The 15,200-nt window shown below is 63.1% G+C and overlaps 2 protein-coding genes across 4 annotated transcripts; one reads left to right on the top strand and one right to left on the bottom strand.

Annotated features, from left to right (window-relative positions):
• Window position 1: 1 nt before the first annotated feature.
• CHCHD10 (coiled-coil-helix-coiled-coil-helix domain containing 10) lies at window positions 2-1,909 on the bottom strand. The gene is made up of 4 exons (XM_059894788.1): window positions 1,762-1,909; window positions 1,292-1,511; window positions 299-446; window positions 2-200 (listed from the first exon to the last, which is right to left on the bottom strand). Exons 1-4 carry the CDS (start codon window positions 1,800-1,802, stop codon window positions 181-183), a joined length of 429 nt encoding a protein of 142 aa, XP_059750771.1. The 5' UTR covers window positions 1,803-1,909; the 3' UTR covers window positions 2-180.
• On the top strand, window positions 1,765-14,161 carry MMP11 (matrix metallopeptidase 11). 3 transcript variants are annotated; one of them, XM_059894779.1, is made up of 9 exons: window positions 1,765-2,531; window positions 3,128-3,280; window positions 9,904-10,133; window positions 11,037-11,180; window positions 11,261-11,394; window positions 11,537-11,778; window positions 11,896-12,112; window positions 12,810-13,067; window positions 13,937-14,161. In XM_059894779.1, exons 2-9 carry the CDS (start codon window positions 3,248-3,250, stop codon window positions 14,068-14,070), a joined length of 1,392 nt encoding a protein of 463 aa, XP_059750762.1. In that variant the 5' UTR covers window positions 1,765-2,531; window positions 3,128-3,247; the 3' UTR covers window positions 14,071-14,161. The 3 variants fall into 3 exon arrangements, with proteins under 3 accessions (XP_059750762.1, XP_059750761.1, XP_059750763.1); XM_059894778.1 differs by lacking the exons at window positions 1,765-2,531; window positions 3,128-3,280 and adding an exon at window positions 4,638-4,757; XM_059894780.1 differs by lacking the exons at window positions 1,765-2,531; window positions 3,128-3,280 and adding an exon at window positions 4,638-4,757 and having other exon boundaries at window positions 11,900-12,112; window positions 13,937-14,077.
• The last annotated feature ends 1,039 nt before the right edge of the window (window positions 14,162-15,200 follow it).

The raw sequence follows: 15,200 nt of genomic DNA, 5'->3' as shown, positions 1-15,200 counted from the left end.
CTCAGATCTAACATAAACTATTTTAATTGCACATTTTCGTCTCGGGTCATCTGTGGGGTGAGAAACCCCCTCCTCACTTCCAGTCCCAGCTATGTGGGTACAATCTGACGTCATGGTCTGGCTGTCGGTGAAGGGGTGAAGGTGGCTGCAGGGCTGGCCCCTGAATCTGCACCAGTCTCTTCAGGGCAGGGAGCTCAGACCTGCAGAGGGAGGGCCGGCACAGGTGGAGGTCAGGCCACAGGTACAAGAAGAGGGACCACTGCTCCCACCCCAGCAGGGGTCAGGGCCTCCCGCTCACCGTGGTTGTACTTGCACTGCTTCAGGGCCTCGCTGAAGCCCTCGCACAGGGTCAGGTCGCTCTGAGCGGTGGAGCAGTCCAGGAACTGCCTGATCTCATAGGCGCAGGGCCCCATCTGCAGGGGCTGCGGGGCAGCGCGGGCCGGGGCCTGGGGTTACAGCACAGGAAGCAGCAAGGTCAGCTTGGGGTTGGCACCCAGAAGAGAACTCCAAAGCTGGGGGTGCCAGCTGCCCCTCCTAATGCCCCCAGCCCTGCCAGGCCCAGCCTGCCCTGTTTAGCCTCAGCTGCTCCATCCCTGAAACAGGGTGAGCCCACAGCCCTCTCAAAGCCACCCTGTTGGTGCTAGTACAGACAGCATTCCCAGCTGCCTCATAACAGGTATGCTGGCAGGTGGGGGTGGGAGGTGAGAGAAGGTTCTAGAAAAGCCCAGTGCTCTGCTGGAGTATGAGCCCCACCCCCACAAGTTCTAGCACCTTCCTGCTCAGCAACACTGATCCTCATGACCCCCGACCCCACCACTAAGCCAGAATTTGGTTCAGGACTGGTGGGGTGCCCAGTGGGGGATAGGCCAGCAGAGAACAGACCCAGAGTCACTGGCTACCCTTCACCCTTGGGTGCAGGGGCTACAGGAAGGGGCTGCCTGGGAGAGAGAGAGCACGGACTCAGGAACTTCAACATCCCTCCCTTCTACTAGGGTTAGGTGACCTTGGGCCAGTCTCTGAGTTCCTGAGGGCCTCAGTTTCCCCATCTTTAAAGGGCTGGTTGGTGTCTGTCCACAGGGGTCTAGGGACCTTGGCCTCAGGGGAGGGGCAGGGAGAGCCAGCCTGTGACCAGAGGCCAACAGCAGAGCGACTACTAGGACCCTTCTTGGGCACAGTCCCCGGCCGAGGCAGCTCTGGACACCCTGGACACTCCTCGCTGGACGTTCCGGCAGCTCCCCGCTCAGTGGCCTTTAGAGAAGGCGGCCTCAGTTTCCCCTGAGCCCTTGCTCACCTGCTGGGCAGCAGCCTGGGCGGGCTCTGAGCTCCCCCCGCTCAAGGCTCCGGTCAGGGCGCTGCCCACGACGTGTCCCACAGCCGAGCCCACGGCCACTCCTGCGGCCGTGGTCGCCATCTGCGCCATCAGGCCGGGCTGGCCCGACGGGGCGGGGGCCGGGGCCACGGCCGAGGGCGGCGGGTGCGCGGGCGGGTGGGCAGAGGGCGCGGCGTTGCGGCTGCGGGATGGGAAGAAGCAGGGTTAATTCCGGCGGGACTCCAGGCCTGCGGCCCCAGGGGCCCGCAGCTCCAGAGAGGTACCCTCTCCTCCTCCCCGAGGGTGGACGACCACCGTCTTAGACACGTGATTGCGGTACCCCCGCCCCTCCCCCGCCAAGATGGCGCAGCAGCCGCCAAGGTCACGCTGTCACGCCCTTGGGGGCCGAGCTTCCCCAGACCCCACCCTGCGGGCCCTCGTCCCGCTCCCACCTGGCTGGCCGGGCGGCCATGCTACGGCTCCCCCGGGGCATGGTGGCGGCGGTGGGACCGGCTGAGCCGAGTCGGAGACGGCGACTGTGACTGCGGTTCCGGTTCTGGGACGAACGCGGCGGCGCCTGTCACGGCAGGCGCTGCGGGGCGGAGCCGGGGCGGGGCCTCGGGGACACGCCCCCGGCCGGAGGCTCGGGACCCGGGGCCAGGCTGCACCCCCGCGGTTCACCCGGCCTCTCCATCCGGCAGCACCCGTTGCCGGTGACCCTGCGCTCTCCCAGCTCCTGGCCCAAGCTATGTGCGCCATGGGGACACGGGCCGCTGTCGTAGGGCACCGAGGGCGTACGCAGGAGCGAAGGGCCTGGTCCTTCAAAGACCACCGCGGAGCTCTGGGAGTGGAGCTAGGGGCTGTCCCGCGCTCGGGAAGGGGGGCACTGGGAGGCCGGGCCCTGCCCCTCCCCCTCCTATCGGACCGGGCTCGCTGGCTCCGGCGTGGCCTCAGGGTCGCGGGTGGACTGGGCAGGGGAAGAAGCACCCACCCTCCGTGACGGTCCCCAGAGCTCCCGCCAGGGGGCGTCCGGACCGCTCTCGGACTCCTTCCCGGCAAAATCACTGCGGGGCGCGGGCAGCCCCCGCTGGGGTGCGACGAGGCCCCCTGCGTGGCCCTCCACCCAACTCGACCCCCTGCCCCACGGATGCAGCGCCAGACCCCGACAGCGTTTACGCAGCGTGTCCCTCCCAAAGGCCGTAACCTAGAGGTGTTTGCGCAGGTTTGAATCCTGTGGCCTCGAATTTTACCACCTTGGTTCCAGGCCCAGGGCAGGGCAATGCCGAGTTTAGGACGCTTCCCAGCCCTTCGGGAACTGGAGGTTTTCATAGTCTTTTATTGCTACCCTTAGAGGGGAGAGGTCCTGACCTCTTTACCACCCCCTCATCACTGTCCCCTATGCCCGAGGGAGGCCTCCCAGCACCAGGACTGTGGGGAGGATGAAATCGCCCACAGCAAAATCATGGGGGAGGGGTCCCTCTGTGAGGAAGGGGCGGAAGGGACGGAGGGAACATGGGCAGTGCCTGGCAGGCTCAGCATGTCTCTACTGTGTCCCAACGACACAGTCCTGTCAGCCAGCCTGGGAAGCAGGGCCCTCCCCTGACCCCCATCTGGGCCTGGGCCAGAATTTTCTCCTCTCTGCAGTGGGGGTGACCATTGGCCTCGAGGTGGGGGAAGCATGTGAAGGGTGGCTACTCTCTCCTCATAGACATGCCAGGCCTGGTCCAGCCTCCACCCCTTTACTCATGCAGCCCCTGACCACTTGTTCCCATTGCCAAGCTGGCCCATCCTAGGCTGATCAGGGTCCTCCTCCTGCAGGAAGCCCTCTGTGACCAGCCCAGCTTGCTGTAACCATGGCTCTCCACTGCGGCCTGCAACGTGGGAGGTTGTTACTTGAGCTCCCATGACAGGTGGACTGCGGTTGCACAAAGCAAGGCCATGCTCCCCTGGAGGCACTCAAGACCACTTAAGGTAGTTACACAAATATTTTTACTGTCTATATTTTCAGGTGTATCGGAAAAAAATGTATAATTAGCTCATCAAATCTATGATTTCTTGACCAATGTGGCTAAAATGAGGCTGAAGTAGGCATTTCAATTTTTAAAAGTAAATCACTTTAAAGAAAAAGATGGCAAACAGCCCAGGTAGTAAAAATCACTGCTGTCTTTCCTCTCCTTGCCCTCTAGGGGTCTCTGTAGAGCCTCCCTGGAGAGGCTGTGAAGGTTCCCAGGAGTGGGACCCGGAGGGAGGGCTGAGTCAGCTGGTGTCCCTCTCCTCCCCCTCCCCACACCGCCTCCCCCTTCTTAGGCCCAGGATGGGTGCCCACAGCCTCACCCTGAGGCAGCTCAGCACCCCGCCCACCAGGACGGGAGCCACCGCCTGTGTCCTGGCTCCCCAGCATTGCCCATGATGGAGCGGATTGCCTGGCAAGGTGGTGAGGTCCATGGTCATCACAGGGAGTATATGAGCCTGGAGGATCCCTTCCAGCGTGTGGTCATCACCCCCTCCTCTGATTCTCACCTACTTATCCTCGGTCTCAGAAGGCTGGGCCGGAGGTGTCCAGAGGAGTCTGTTAGTTCCTGACCAAGGGGCAGCCTGGGCCCCCAGTGCCCCACTCAGACACTGCCCACCATGGCTTTCTGCCCGTACCCTCCCTCCAGCTGACCAGCTAGAGGGCCTTCTGACCCCTCTGCCTGCCTGCTGGTTTGGAAAAGCCTGATCTCGTCCCTCCCTCTTAGGGCTTCAGTTTCCCCATCTATAATTGTCTATGGTTCTGCGCCAAGCTGGGGTCCTGGCCAGCCGCCTCCATATGCCTCAGTTTCCTCTGGGGCACATTTTAATATCCCTTTCCTCACAGGGACTATAGTGCCATCTTCCAGATGGATCAGCTGAGGCTCTGAGGAGTGGCAGAACTTGCCCGTGGGTACCGCCACCTGTCACAGGCTAACAGGAGGTCAGAGGTCAGGCCCCCAGGGAGACCAGCTAGGGATGCGCCTTCCAAAGGTGGCCTGGTCAGGAGGGGGAGGAGTGAAACGCGGCTCCTCTCAGACTCTCCACCGCATCGGGGAAACTGAGGCCCGGAGCAGCACCGGCTGGCCAGGGTCCCCCAGCACCAGGCCCCTGAGACCGCAGGGCCGGCCCGCCCGGGAAGGACTGGGTCCGTGGGCCGGCCCCCGCCTGGCCAGCCCTCCCCGCCCACCTCCCCCACCCTGGCCGCCAGCACGGGGCGAGTGCAGAACAAAAGACGCGGGGGCGGGGCCGGGCGGGCGGGGGCGGGGCGGAGGCTATAAGGGGCGGTGGCCGGCGCGGCCCAGCAGGCCCAGCAGCCCCGGGGCGGATGGCTTGGGCCGCCTGGCTCCGCGGCGCGGCCACGCGCGCCCTCCTGCTCCCGCTGCTGCTGCTGCTGCTCCCGCCGCCGCCGCTGCTGGCGCGGGCCCCGCGGTCGCCGGTGAGTGCCCGCCGCCGGCTGGCCGCCCCCCGCCGAGGGGCGCCGGGCACGCGGGCTGGGCCCGGTGGCCGAGCTGGACCCACGGGGATGCCCGGGGTGGCCCGGCGCGGCCCCTTACCCGAAAAGCTGTCTGGGTCCCTGGGGGGCGTGATAGATAGTGAGCTTCCCATCCCTGGAGGTGTGCAAGTGGAGCCTGCGCCGGGATCGCTCAGGCTGGTGAGCGGGACTCCGCGCCCCCCTCCCAGCTCTGGGACCTGCTCCTCGGCGCCCCGGCCGAGATACTGGGGTGTGTGTTGGGGGAGGTACAGCGGGAGTGGCTACAGGGCCCCCTATTCACTGCAGGGACAAAGCCCAGCGGGTCTCAGGCTGGCGTCAGCCTCCAGATGTGTGGCCTCCGTGAGCACACCTCCAGGCTGGAGGATTAAGGAAGCGCTGGGGAGGGCAGCCGGTGCCGGGGAAATGGGGTCTGAGTCTGGAGGAGGCGCCACCGCCTGGCACCTGAGAGTGGCGATATTGGGGGGCGTGGAGCCAGGAGGCAGCATGAGTGTGAGAGCTAGTGTGTGTTATATGAGTTGGGTGAGAAAGAAGGGGCCGAGAGCAGGGAGTCAAGACCCTCAGAGAGCAGGGGGTAGGGTCAGACAGGGAAGGGAGAGGAAGGTGTGATCAGAAGAGGAAGGAGGTCCCGGCATGTGTGACAGCCTGTGTGTGCCTGGGAAAACTGCACCCTCCCCTCCGGCTGGCGCTTGGGGGGACCAGTCCCAGGGGCGGCCAGGTGGGCCTGGGGTCACAGCCTGGGCAACTGCAGGCCCAGAGCCCGCTGGGTGCCCAGCCCACTCAGACGCCCAGCTGAGCATCCAGCCAGCCCAGGCAGGGATGGGAGCATTAGAGGGGTGGCAGGTAGAGTCCAGTGAGGAGGGAGGTCTGGCCAGGCTGGGACCCTCTGTCCAGCCACGCCAGCTCTGCCCTCCCCTGCCCTGGCTATAGGAGCAGGAGAGGACAGAAGGGGTGGTGGGCACCTCAGTCCAGGGACCCTGCCTCTTTCCCAGCCCCTCCTGGTCCCCTAGACCTTGGGGCAGAGTCAGAAATCACCCTGGGTAGCTGTTGAATCCATGGGGTTCGGGTATGGGAGAGACCTGGGTTTGAACCACGTGACCCTAGGGGAGCCCTCTGGAGCCTCAGCACCCCCGACCTGTCTTGTCTGGGTGGGTGGGAGGCAACAGTGCCCACTGCTGGGCTGAAGAGTGTATGAGGTGAGGCCAGGAGAGGGCTCAGCCAGGCACACTGGAGACATTGTCACCTGCAGCTGCTACTTTGCCGCTTGTGTGGGGTCAGTCGGGTCTGGGTCTGAGCTGGGCCGTTGTCTGTCACGCTGCAGATATGCAGGGAGCATTTGGGGTCGCCTCCGATTTGTTTATCCCCGGACTGCTGTTGGCAGGGCCAGAAAAGCTCTGTAAATATTTATCCATCCCAGTTCACAGCCTTCAGGGTTGATGAAAGCCCCGCCGCCCAGTGGGGTGGACGCTGCCTTCCCTTCTGGAGCCAGCGGGGGAGGTGGGGGGAGATGGACCTGCCTGCCCACCAGCGGTGTGACTTGGGCAGGTTGCTTGATCTCTCTGAGCCTCAGAGGGGCATAGAATGGCGTGGTGATGCTCCCTGCCTTCCTCACAGTCTAACCAAATGCCCTCTCCTCAGGGTCACCTCCTGCCCACAGTAGAGAGAGTAGCTATGAGTAACTGTCCCGCTGGACCAACAGCAAACAGGCCCAGAGAGAGGCACACCCGGCCTGGCCTTACCCAGCACTTTCCAGTCTGGGGTCTTCCCTCACCTCCCCTCTGCTAGGTACCTCCCATTTTCCTAATTGGAGGCTGACCCAGGGGCTGACCCCAAGCCTCTAGCTCAGCCAGGAGGCTGAGTTCCCCAAGAAATTCCTCGAGTATGTTTGAGGCTGTGGTTTGGTGCCCGCCAGAGAAGGGTGGGGTGAAGGAGCTAGGCACCCTCCCCAGGGCAGGCTGAGGGAGGCCGCTGGCCGAGGAGGAGGCGGACCTTCTCCAAAGAGGCGCATTTCTCAGGAATGTGGGTTTTGGAGACAGGCCAGAGCTGGGGGGATGGGGGGCTATGGGTGGGGAGGCATGAACCCCAGGTCTAGGCCCAGCTCTTGGCTGACTTGCTGTGTGACCCTGAGCCAAGACCTTGACCTCTCTGGGCTCTGTTTCTTCCCCTGGGAAATGGGGTGAGACCTGCTCCCCAATCCCCCAGGGCTGTAGATGAGGCCAGGCGTGGTCTATGCCCACCCCCCACCTCACTGCCTCCCAGCCGCCCTGGGGGGACTGGCACACCCATCTGAGGAATCAGGTTGCTGCGTGCCAGGCCTTGCAGCTAGGGAGGGCCCCTGGCCCCAGGCCGGAAAGGACTTGGGAAGACAGAGTGCGGGAGGTCGGCAGGGCAGGGAGCATGTGTCCCATCCCAGCAATGGGAAACTGAGGCCAAGAGCCCTTAAATGGTGGCTCCAAAAAAAAGACCCCACTGCCCAGGGGCCTTGACCCTAGTGCCTCCTGCTCATTCCCTCTCCAGTACCAATGAACGTGATGTGGGCGGGGAGCAAGAGGCCCCTGGCTTGTGGGTGGACCCAGCACGAGTCACTCTTCCTCTCTGGGCCTGAGAGCTCCCTTCTAGCTGCAACTCCTTTGTTACGATTTAAAGTCTGGAAACTTCAGGGGAGCTGTAGGGAATTGGGTGGAGCAGATTCCCAGGTGTGGGAGGGGAGGGCCCACGGGGCAAGAAGCCAGACCAGGAAGAGGCTCTTCTCTGCACCAGACGCTGCAGTGGGCATTACAGATGGAGGTCATTTAGCCCTTTGCCATGGCGCCATTCCCATTTGACAGATAGGAAAGTCGAGGCTAAGAGAGGACAGTGACTTGCCCAGGGTCACTCCATCCAGGGTCTCCACAGCACAGAACTGGGCCTTCTGAATCTCAGCCCGTGTCTCTTTCTGCTGCACTGACAGTCCCATGATCCAGGAGTCCTCGTGGGGGATCCATGAGAACTTGGTGCCTCGTGGGGGCAGGAAAGGAAGGCACACCCACCCTCCCTCTGTGGCTGGCTGCTCAGGCCTCACTGGGGGGGGGCAGAGGAGGGAGCAATTTCTGCTCGTGGGCATAAACAGCTGGCAGGCTGGGCTCTGGGCTGTTTGGGGCTCCCAGGAACGACGCAGCCCTGGCCTTCCTGGGGAGGGTCCTCAGACCCTGGCCAGGGTTGGGGGGAAGGAATCTATTTATCCTGGAGGTCTACGGGCTAGACCTTCCTGGGGAGGGGAAGGTGCAGGCCGTCATGGCTCGTCACATAAGTCTGGGGTCCACATCCTTGATGTGAGACCTGGTATGCATATCCTCCCCAACTTATGCCGGGGGTGGGGGCAGGGAGGTTCAGTGAACCTGCCTCCAGAGTGCCTGGGAAGTGGCAGGTGCTTAATCATTTCCCCTTCCTCCTCTTCTGTCACCAAGGTGAGGCCAGCCTGGGTCCCTCCTCCAGGGGTAGGGTGACCCCAGCCTGAAGAGCAGAGCAGAGTAGCAAGTAGGGGGTGGGCTGTGAGTGCAGACAGCCCGCCACCTGCCAGCTGTGCCCCCCGCAAGTTGTTTAACTTCTCTGGGCTCCGGGTCCTCACCTGAGAAATGGGGATGATGACTGCAGAGATGGTGGGAGGTCCCATCAGGGGCTGAGAGCGTGTCTGTGGAGCAGTTGGCAGCGTCCTAGCCTAGATACGGGTGAGCTGCAACAGCCATCAGTACTTAGTACTGGCACACTCAGTATGGCTGGGCTCTGTCAGGTGATCAGCCATTCAAGAAGCAACTCTGAAATGGGGAAAACTGGCCCAGGGCCTCACACCCCAGAAGCTCCAGGTGTCTAGAAGACCCCTTCATCATGGGGAGTCCTTGGGGGTTGAGTGGCTCCAGGGGGTTGAGTTCTTGGTGGCTCTGGAATCGGGAGCTGGGGGGGTTGGGATGCTCATCAGAGCTCTGGGGCACCCAGGGCCTGGGAGAGCCGCCAGAGGCAGAGGCCGAGGGTGGGGCCCGGGTGGCCCGGCTCCCGCCCCAAATATGGCTGTGGGGAGGCCACAGCGGCCCTGACCAGACAGGCCCAGACTAGACAGGCGCTGAGTCTCTCAGCAGACGGCACTGCTCTGTGCCTCTCCCCCAGCTTTACTGTGTCCCAAACCAGGCCTTCGCCCCCTGCCTGGGATGCCAGAATCCTCACCTGGCCCGGCCATGCCCTTGCTGGGTGACCCCGGTGGGTCTCTCTACCTCTCTGAGCTTCTGTTTTTTCCATGCATGAGAACTGCGACCTCCATCCTGGGACTCTCGGAGGGTGGGAGCTCCAGGTCAGAATCACTGTTTGTGGTCCAGGGGCTCTGGTACGGTGGGGCTGGGTGTCTGGTAACTGTCTGCCCCCCATACCCCCGTGGAGGGGGCAAACAGAGCACATCTAGCCCCGCCATGTACCCAGCCCTGGCAGGGCGTGAGCAAGACTGCCCCCAGCAATCAGACCTCAGTTCCCGGTGCCCTTCGCACTTTGTGTGCACTGCCTGGTTCATCCTCAGATCCACGCTCTGGGGAAGTATCATCCCCATTTGTCAGCTGAGCAAATTGAGGCAGGACTGCAGCCTCTCCACGCTGGGGAGTGGCTGCCGTGGCTGTCCTGGGCAGGAGCCAGCTCACATAACTGGAGAGGGCAGAGTGGGGGCCGGGGGCGCCCAGGAAGAAAGGGAGGTGGAAAGGTATCTGCTGGGGGGGTGGAGGGGGAGCTTCCCTGGCCTTTCCTTGGAAGCTTTGTGGGGTCCCTTCCTGGGTGTGTGTGAAGAGTACAGTCAGGGCTGCAACCCAACCCAGTCCTCACCAGCCCAAATGGTGGGAGCAGGTGCCCGGCAGCCCAGGCCCTCCACAAGGGGGCAGGTGGCGGTAGGAGGCCTTGGAATCAGCATCTGGACGCCAGTCAGCCTGTGCCAAAGGCTCCTGCTGTGTGACGGCCTCAACTTGGCCATCGACACGGCCGGCTGGGGTCAAGTGAGGGTGCGCTGACCGTCCACACCTCTGACCGTGGGCCACCAGGACCCAAGGCCTGAGCAGGCCCCCGCATCCTCTCTCCTGCACAGGATGCCCACCGCCGCCACCCAGTGAGGAGGGGGCCGCAGCCTTGGCGTGAAGCTCCTCCCAGCAGCCCGGCACCTGCCCCGACTGCCCAGGAGGCCCCTCAGCCTGCCGCCGGCCCCAGACCTCCCCGCTGCGGCGTGCCTGACCCACCGGACGGGCCAAGCGCCCGCAACCGACAAAAGCGGTTCGTGCTGTCGGGTGGGCGCTGGGAGAAGACGGACCTCACCTACAGGTAGGGCCAGGGGCTGCGAGCAGGCTCTCGCCCTCCACCTACCGCCCTCACCCTGCTTCTTGAGACACAGTTGTGCCAGATCCCCATGGTAACAGGCTGGTGTATCCACTGGCCCCTGAGACCCCTGGGTCAACACCCCAAACCCACACTTAGATGCCCACACAGATGGTACCCCCTGCACCGATGCCCTCCCTCAGCAGAGGAGTCTCAGCACATGCCTGGTCACACCGTAGACATGTGGGGACACAGCTTTCAGTCAGCCAGGCAGCCTCTGTGGGGATGCACTAAGGGCCAGGTCCTGGGATTCTGTGGTGAATGAGGCAGACACGGCCCCTCCTCTCAGCGAGCTAGGTGTTATCCACACCGGGTTCATATCTATCGCTGCAACTTGGGATCCGAGCAGGTAGGGAGCAGCAGTGGCAGGACAGGTAATAGCTCAGGTGACCTGAGGCCCCTCGGGGTGATGCAGCGGGGCTCATCCTGGGAGAGAAGGTGTGAATACTGGTGTGGTGCCCCGAGGCATTGGAGCCGAGACTGCTGGGGGCTCCGGAAATGTCCTGGGTGGGGAGCTGGGAACCAGGAGGGGGCAGGTCTAGGGCCCAAGGTCTCCCCACAGTGAGCAGTATAGTCAGGCCTAGAAGGTGGGCCTTGGGGCTCCTGGTCCTGTGTTCTTTCCACCCAATGCAGATACCCATGGGCACCTGAGGACACAAACCCACACAAAGATGTGCCCATGTGGCAGAGGGACTGGTGTGCCACATCTGAGGCCCAGAGCACACCTGGCCTGTGTCGTGCATGCCTGCTCCCCGACTGAGCAGCATCCAGGGGCAACTCCTGGCCCAACAGCCATCAGGGGCTGACGCTGCCCCATGAGCCAGGTCCAGGCCCCTCCTCCTCCCCCAGGATCCTCCGGTTCCCATGGCAGCTGGTGCGGGAACAGGTGCGGCAGACAGTGGCAGAGGCCCTACAGGTATGGAGTGATGTGACGCCACTCACCTTTACCGAGGTGCATGAGGGCCACGCTGACATCATAATCGACTTCACCAGGTGAGCCAGTGGCCGGGGACCCCTCTAGGAATGAGCCCCACCCATCAGCAGCCACTGACTCTGCCCCCACCCCCCTGCAGGTACTGGCATGGGGACAACCTGCCGTTTGATGGACCTGGGGGCATCCTGGCCCACGCCTTCTTCCCCAAGACCCACCGAGAAGGGGATGTCCACTTCGACTATGACGAGACCTGGACAATCGGGGACAACCAGGGTATGGGCTGGGGACCCACTTTCCAGATGGGGCTACTGAACATCATAGAGAATGGGGACTTGCCGAGGTCCCTGAGCTGGGCCCGCAGCTCAGTGTCTTGCTGCAGGAGCTCGGGGATTGCTGGGCTATCTCCCTTTTCCAGGCACAGACCTCCTGCAGGTGGCAGCCCACGAATTTGGCCACGTGCTAGGGCTGCAGCACACGACAGCTGCTAAGGCCCTCATGTCCCCTTTCTACACCTTCCGATACCCGCTGAGCCTCAGCCCAGATGACCGCAGGGGCATCCAGCACCTCTACGGCCGGCCTCGGCTAGCCCCCACCTCTAGGCCCCCAGACCTGGGCCCCGGGGCCAGGGTGGACACCAACGAGATTGCACCTCTGGAGGTGAGGCCCAGGAGGGTGGGGAGGCAGGAGGTGAGGCCCTGCTTCCAGCCCTGACCCCCACTGCTGGCCTCTGTGGCTCCAGTGCAGGCTCTTTCTGACTCTTCTCTCCTACCCCAGCCAGACGCCCCACCAGATGCCTGCCAGGTCTCCTTTGATGCAGTCGCCACCATACGCGGCGAACTCTTCTTCTTCAAGGCAGGCTTTGTATGGCGGCTGCGCGGGGGCCGGCTGCAGCCCGGCTACCCTGCGCTGGCCTCGCGCCACTGGCAGGGGCTGCCCATCTCCGTGGATGCAGCCTTCGAGGATGCCCAGGGCCACATCTGGTTCTTCCAAGGTGAGTGGGGGCTGGAGGTCACACTTCAGGAATATCATGGCCAAGGGTAGGGTCAGACGGCAGACATGATGAACAGATGGAGGGTGCCCCGAACTCTTGGGGCCAAGGAAGAGTATGGCTCACTCCTCTGGGCACAGCTGGGAGGCTTCCTAGAGGAAGCGGCTCTCGAGGTTGGAGTAGAATTGAAGGTATCACACCCCATGGAGCATGTGTGATCGTTACCCCTGGTCTAGAGACGAGGCTCCGGGGCTCAGAGGTGGTGAAGTGACCTGCATGAGGGCACAGCTTGGAAAAGGCAGAGAGGGGTGTGATCTGGGTCTGGCAGAGACGAGAGCCTGGAGCACTGCAGGCGGCAGGGACTTCACAAAGGCCCAGCTGGGGCCTGCTGCGGCAGGGCTGGGCCCAGGGATGGGCAGCAGGTGCCTGTCCGGGGCAGCCAAGTGCAGGGAAGGAGCAGGAGCCAAGGCGGCCTCTCTGCTGCTTAGAGTAAACTTTCCCATGTGTACCTCCCAGTGCCTGCATTGCCCAATGTCCTACTTGGGGGTGGGGGGTGCCAAGCAGGCATTGCTGGCCTTCATGTTTTACAGACAAGGAAACTGAGGCTGGGAAAGTCCGTGGCCATGGTGGTGGCTGGGCGGGTCCACAGTGGCTGGATGTGGCAGTTGGGCAGCTCATTGCAGCCTCCACTCTCTAACAGGAGCTCAATACTGGGTATACGATGGTGAGAAGCCAGTCCTGGGCCCCGCGCCCCTTTCTGAGCTGGGCCTGCTGGGGTCCCTGGTCCACGCCGCCCTGGTCTGGGGCCCCGAGAAGAACAAGATCTACTTCTTCCGAGGCGGAGACTACTGGCGCTTCCACCCCAGCACCCGCCGTGTGGACAGCCCCGTGCCCCGCCGGGCCACCGACTGGCGAGGGGTGCCCTCTGAGATCGACGCTGCCTTCCAGGATGCTGACGGTGCGCTGGGGGTGGGGTGGCTGGGGGAAGCGGGGTGGCGGCTGCATCTCCCACAGGTGGTGGCTGGGCATCAGCTCTCATTGCGGGTCCTCTGCCTGGCAAACTCCCTCTCCACCCCCTCCTCGTGCCAGGGCAGTGCTAGACCCCTGTGCTGCAGATGAGGAGACTGAGGGCCAGAGAGGTGCAAGGACTTGCTGAGGTCCCTCGGTCATGCCTGGTGAAGTAATAACTGCTGCTTGCTGAGGGCCAACGAGGCTCTGGGCACAGTGCTGAGCTCTGTACACGTCTCATGCGATTTCCTGATGTAGCATCTGTTATGAACCCAGTTTCCAGAAGAGCAAATAGAGATTCAGGTGGTGAGGTCCCTAACCGGGGCCACCAAGGTGGACAGAGCCAGGACCTCCACCCAGGCAGTCCCTGCTTCTAGCCGAGAGCCACCTGCCTCCTGTGATCTTGAAGCAGTAGATCTGGGACTCACAGTCCAGCGCTCTCTCCCATGTCCTCCCTTTGCTTCTGTGCTCCCCCACATCGGGACCTGCTGGGAGAGCTGTCTTGTAGTGGCCTCGGGCTCCTGGGCTCCAGGTCACCAGTGTCCCTCATCTGACTCAAGGCGCAGGAGAGGTGGTGAGAGGGGCGGGATTTGCTTTCCTGAGAGGCAGGAGTTGGGCCTTTGAGGCTCTGGCCTCTGTCAGGCTGGGTGGTAGCTCAGACCAGCCCCTGGGGCAGGCAGAAGGGCTTGCCCAAAGGGAGGTTTTGGAAGGGACACCCTGGGGTCTACAGGTTTCAAGGAACTCAGCAGTGGCCAAGGTCTGCCCACCGGGACTTCCCCCTGTGTCCACTCGCCCGGCCTGACCCTCCTGTCTCCTCAGGCTATGCCTACTTCCTGCGAGGCCGCCTCTACTGGAAGTTTGACCCTGTGAAGGTGAAGGCCCTGGAGGGCTTCCCCCGCCTCGTGGGCCCTGACTTCTTTGGGTGTACCGAGCCTGCCAATACTTTCCGCTAACCACGGCTTGGATGTCCTCAGGGTCGTTAACCCCTGCCAGGACACTGACATCGGTTGGAGACCATGGCCATCTTTGTGGCTGTGGGCACTGGGCGCGGCATGGAGCTGTGCCTACTCGGGTGGGGGGGGGGCGTGCACTGCCATCAGGACTGCGGGGAGGGCCGCGCGGGTCGTGGCCATTGCCAGTGACTGCCTCAGACTGGGCAGGGCGGCTCCGGCATTAAGGGTGAGGGTGGCCTCAGGCCAGCTCCACCCAACCTATGCAGGTCACGGTCAAACCCAGTTGCCCTGGGTCTCTGTCCCCATCCCTCAGGGTAGCACCTCAGCAGGGCTGGGGGAGTTGGAGCCCTCACTGTCCTGGCTGTGGGGTCCCACAGGGTGCTGGCATGTGGGTCCCAGGGCACTGTGCCTTCTGCCTTTTCCTGAGAAGTTGGCTCTGGGTAGGTGCTTGGAACTGGCTGCCTTCCAGTTGGTGGTTCTGGAGACCTGTTCCCCAGGATCCAGGGCACAAGGGCCAGGCAGCTGGGGAGGGGGGTGCTTCCTGCCAGAGACCCTGGGACCTGGAGGCGCCAACATACCTCAATCCTATCACGGGTCGGATCTTCTCCAGCCCTCACCCCACACCAAGCCCTCCAAAGCCATGTAAATGTGTACAGTGTGTATAAAGCCTTTTTTTTCTCTTTTTTTTTACTGAGGACTGCCATTAAACATGGTCATTTTCTACCTGCCTGCCTGGGGTGTCTCTGTGACTGCAAGGCCAGGATGGGGGGAGAGCTGGGCCAGGGAGGTGGGAGGCCTGGCTGGGGACCTGCTCTGCCCTGGGAGCCAGGGTTGCAGCCCACCCCACCCCCAAGCCCCTGGTCCTCGGGGCCGGGTGCCCTGCTTAGGGCTTCTCCTCATCTTGCTGGATGCCTGGAGTGGCTTTATAATCTGTTCCCTGCCTCCCCAATGGCCCCTCATACCCTCCTCCACCAAGTGGTGGTCGCTCTTTCTGATCATGCCACGCTCCAGCCCCTATCCTGACGCTGTCGAGACACAGAACAAAACTCATGGTTACCACCGCCAACCATTCCTAACTCTCCAGGGTCTCCTCGCCTGCCACCCAGCCCCATGCGAATGTTCTTCGGAGT

Source organism: Balaenoptera ricei, chromosome 14, assembly GCF_028023285.1.
Source record: "Balaenoptera ricei isolate mBalRic1 chromosome 14, mBalRic1.hap2, whole genome shotgun sequence".
Taxonomy (NCBI): Eukaryota; Metazoa; Chordata; class Mammalia; order Artiodactyla; family Balaenopteridae; genus Balaenoptera; species Balaenoptera ricei.
This window is presented reverse-complemented; position numbering and strand designations above follow the sequence as displayed.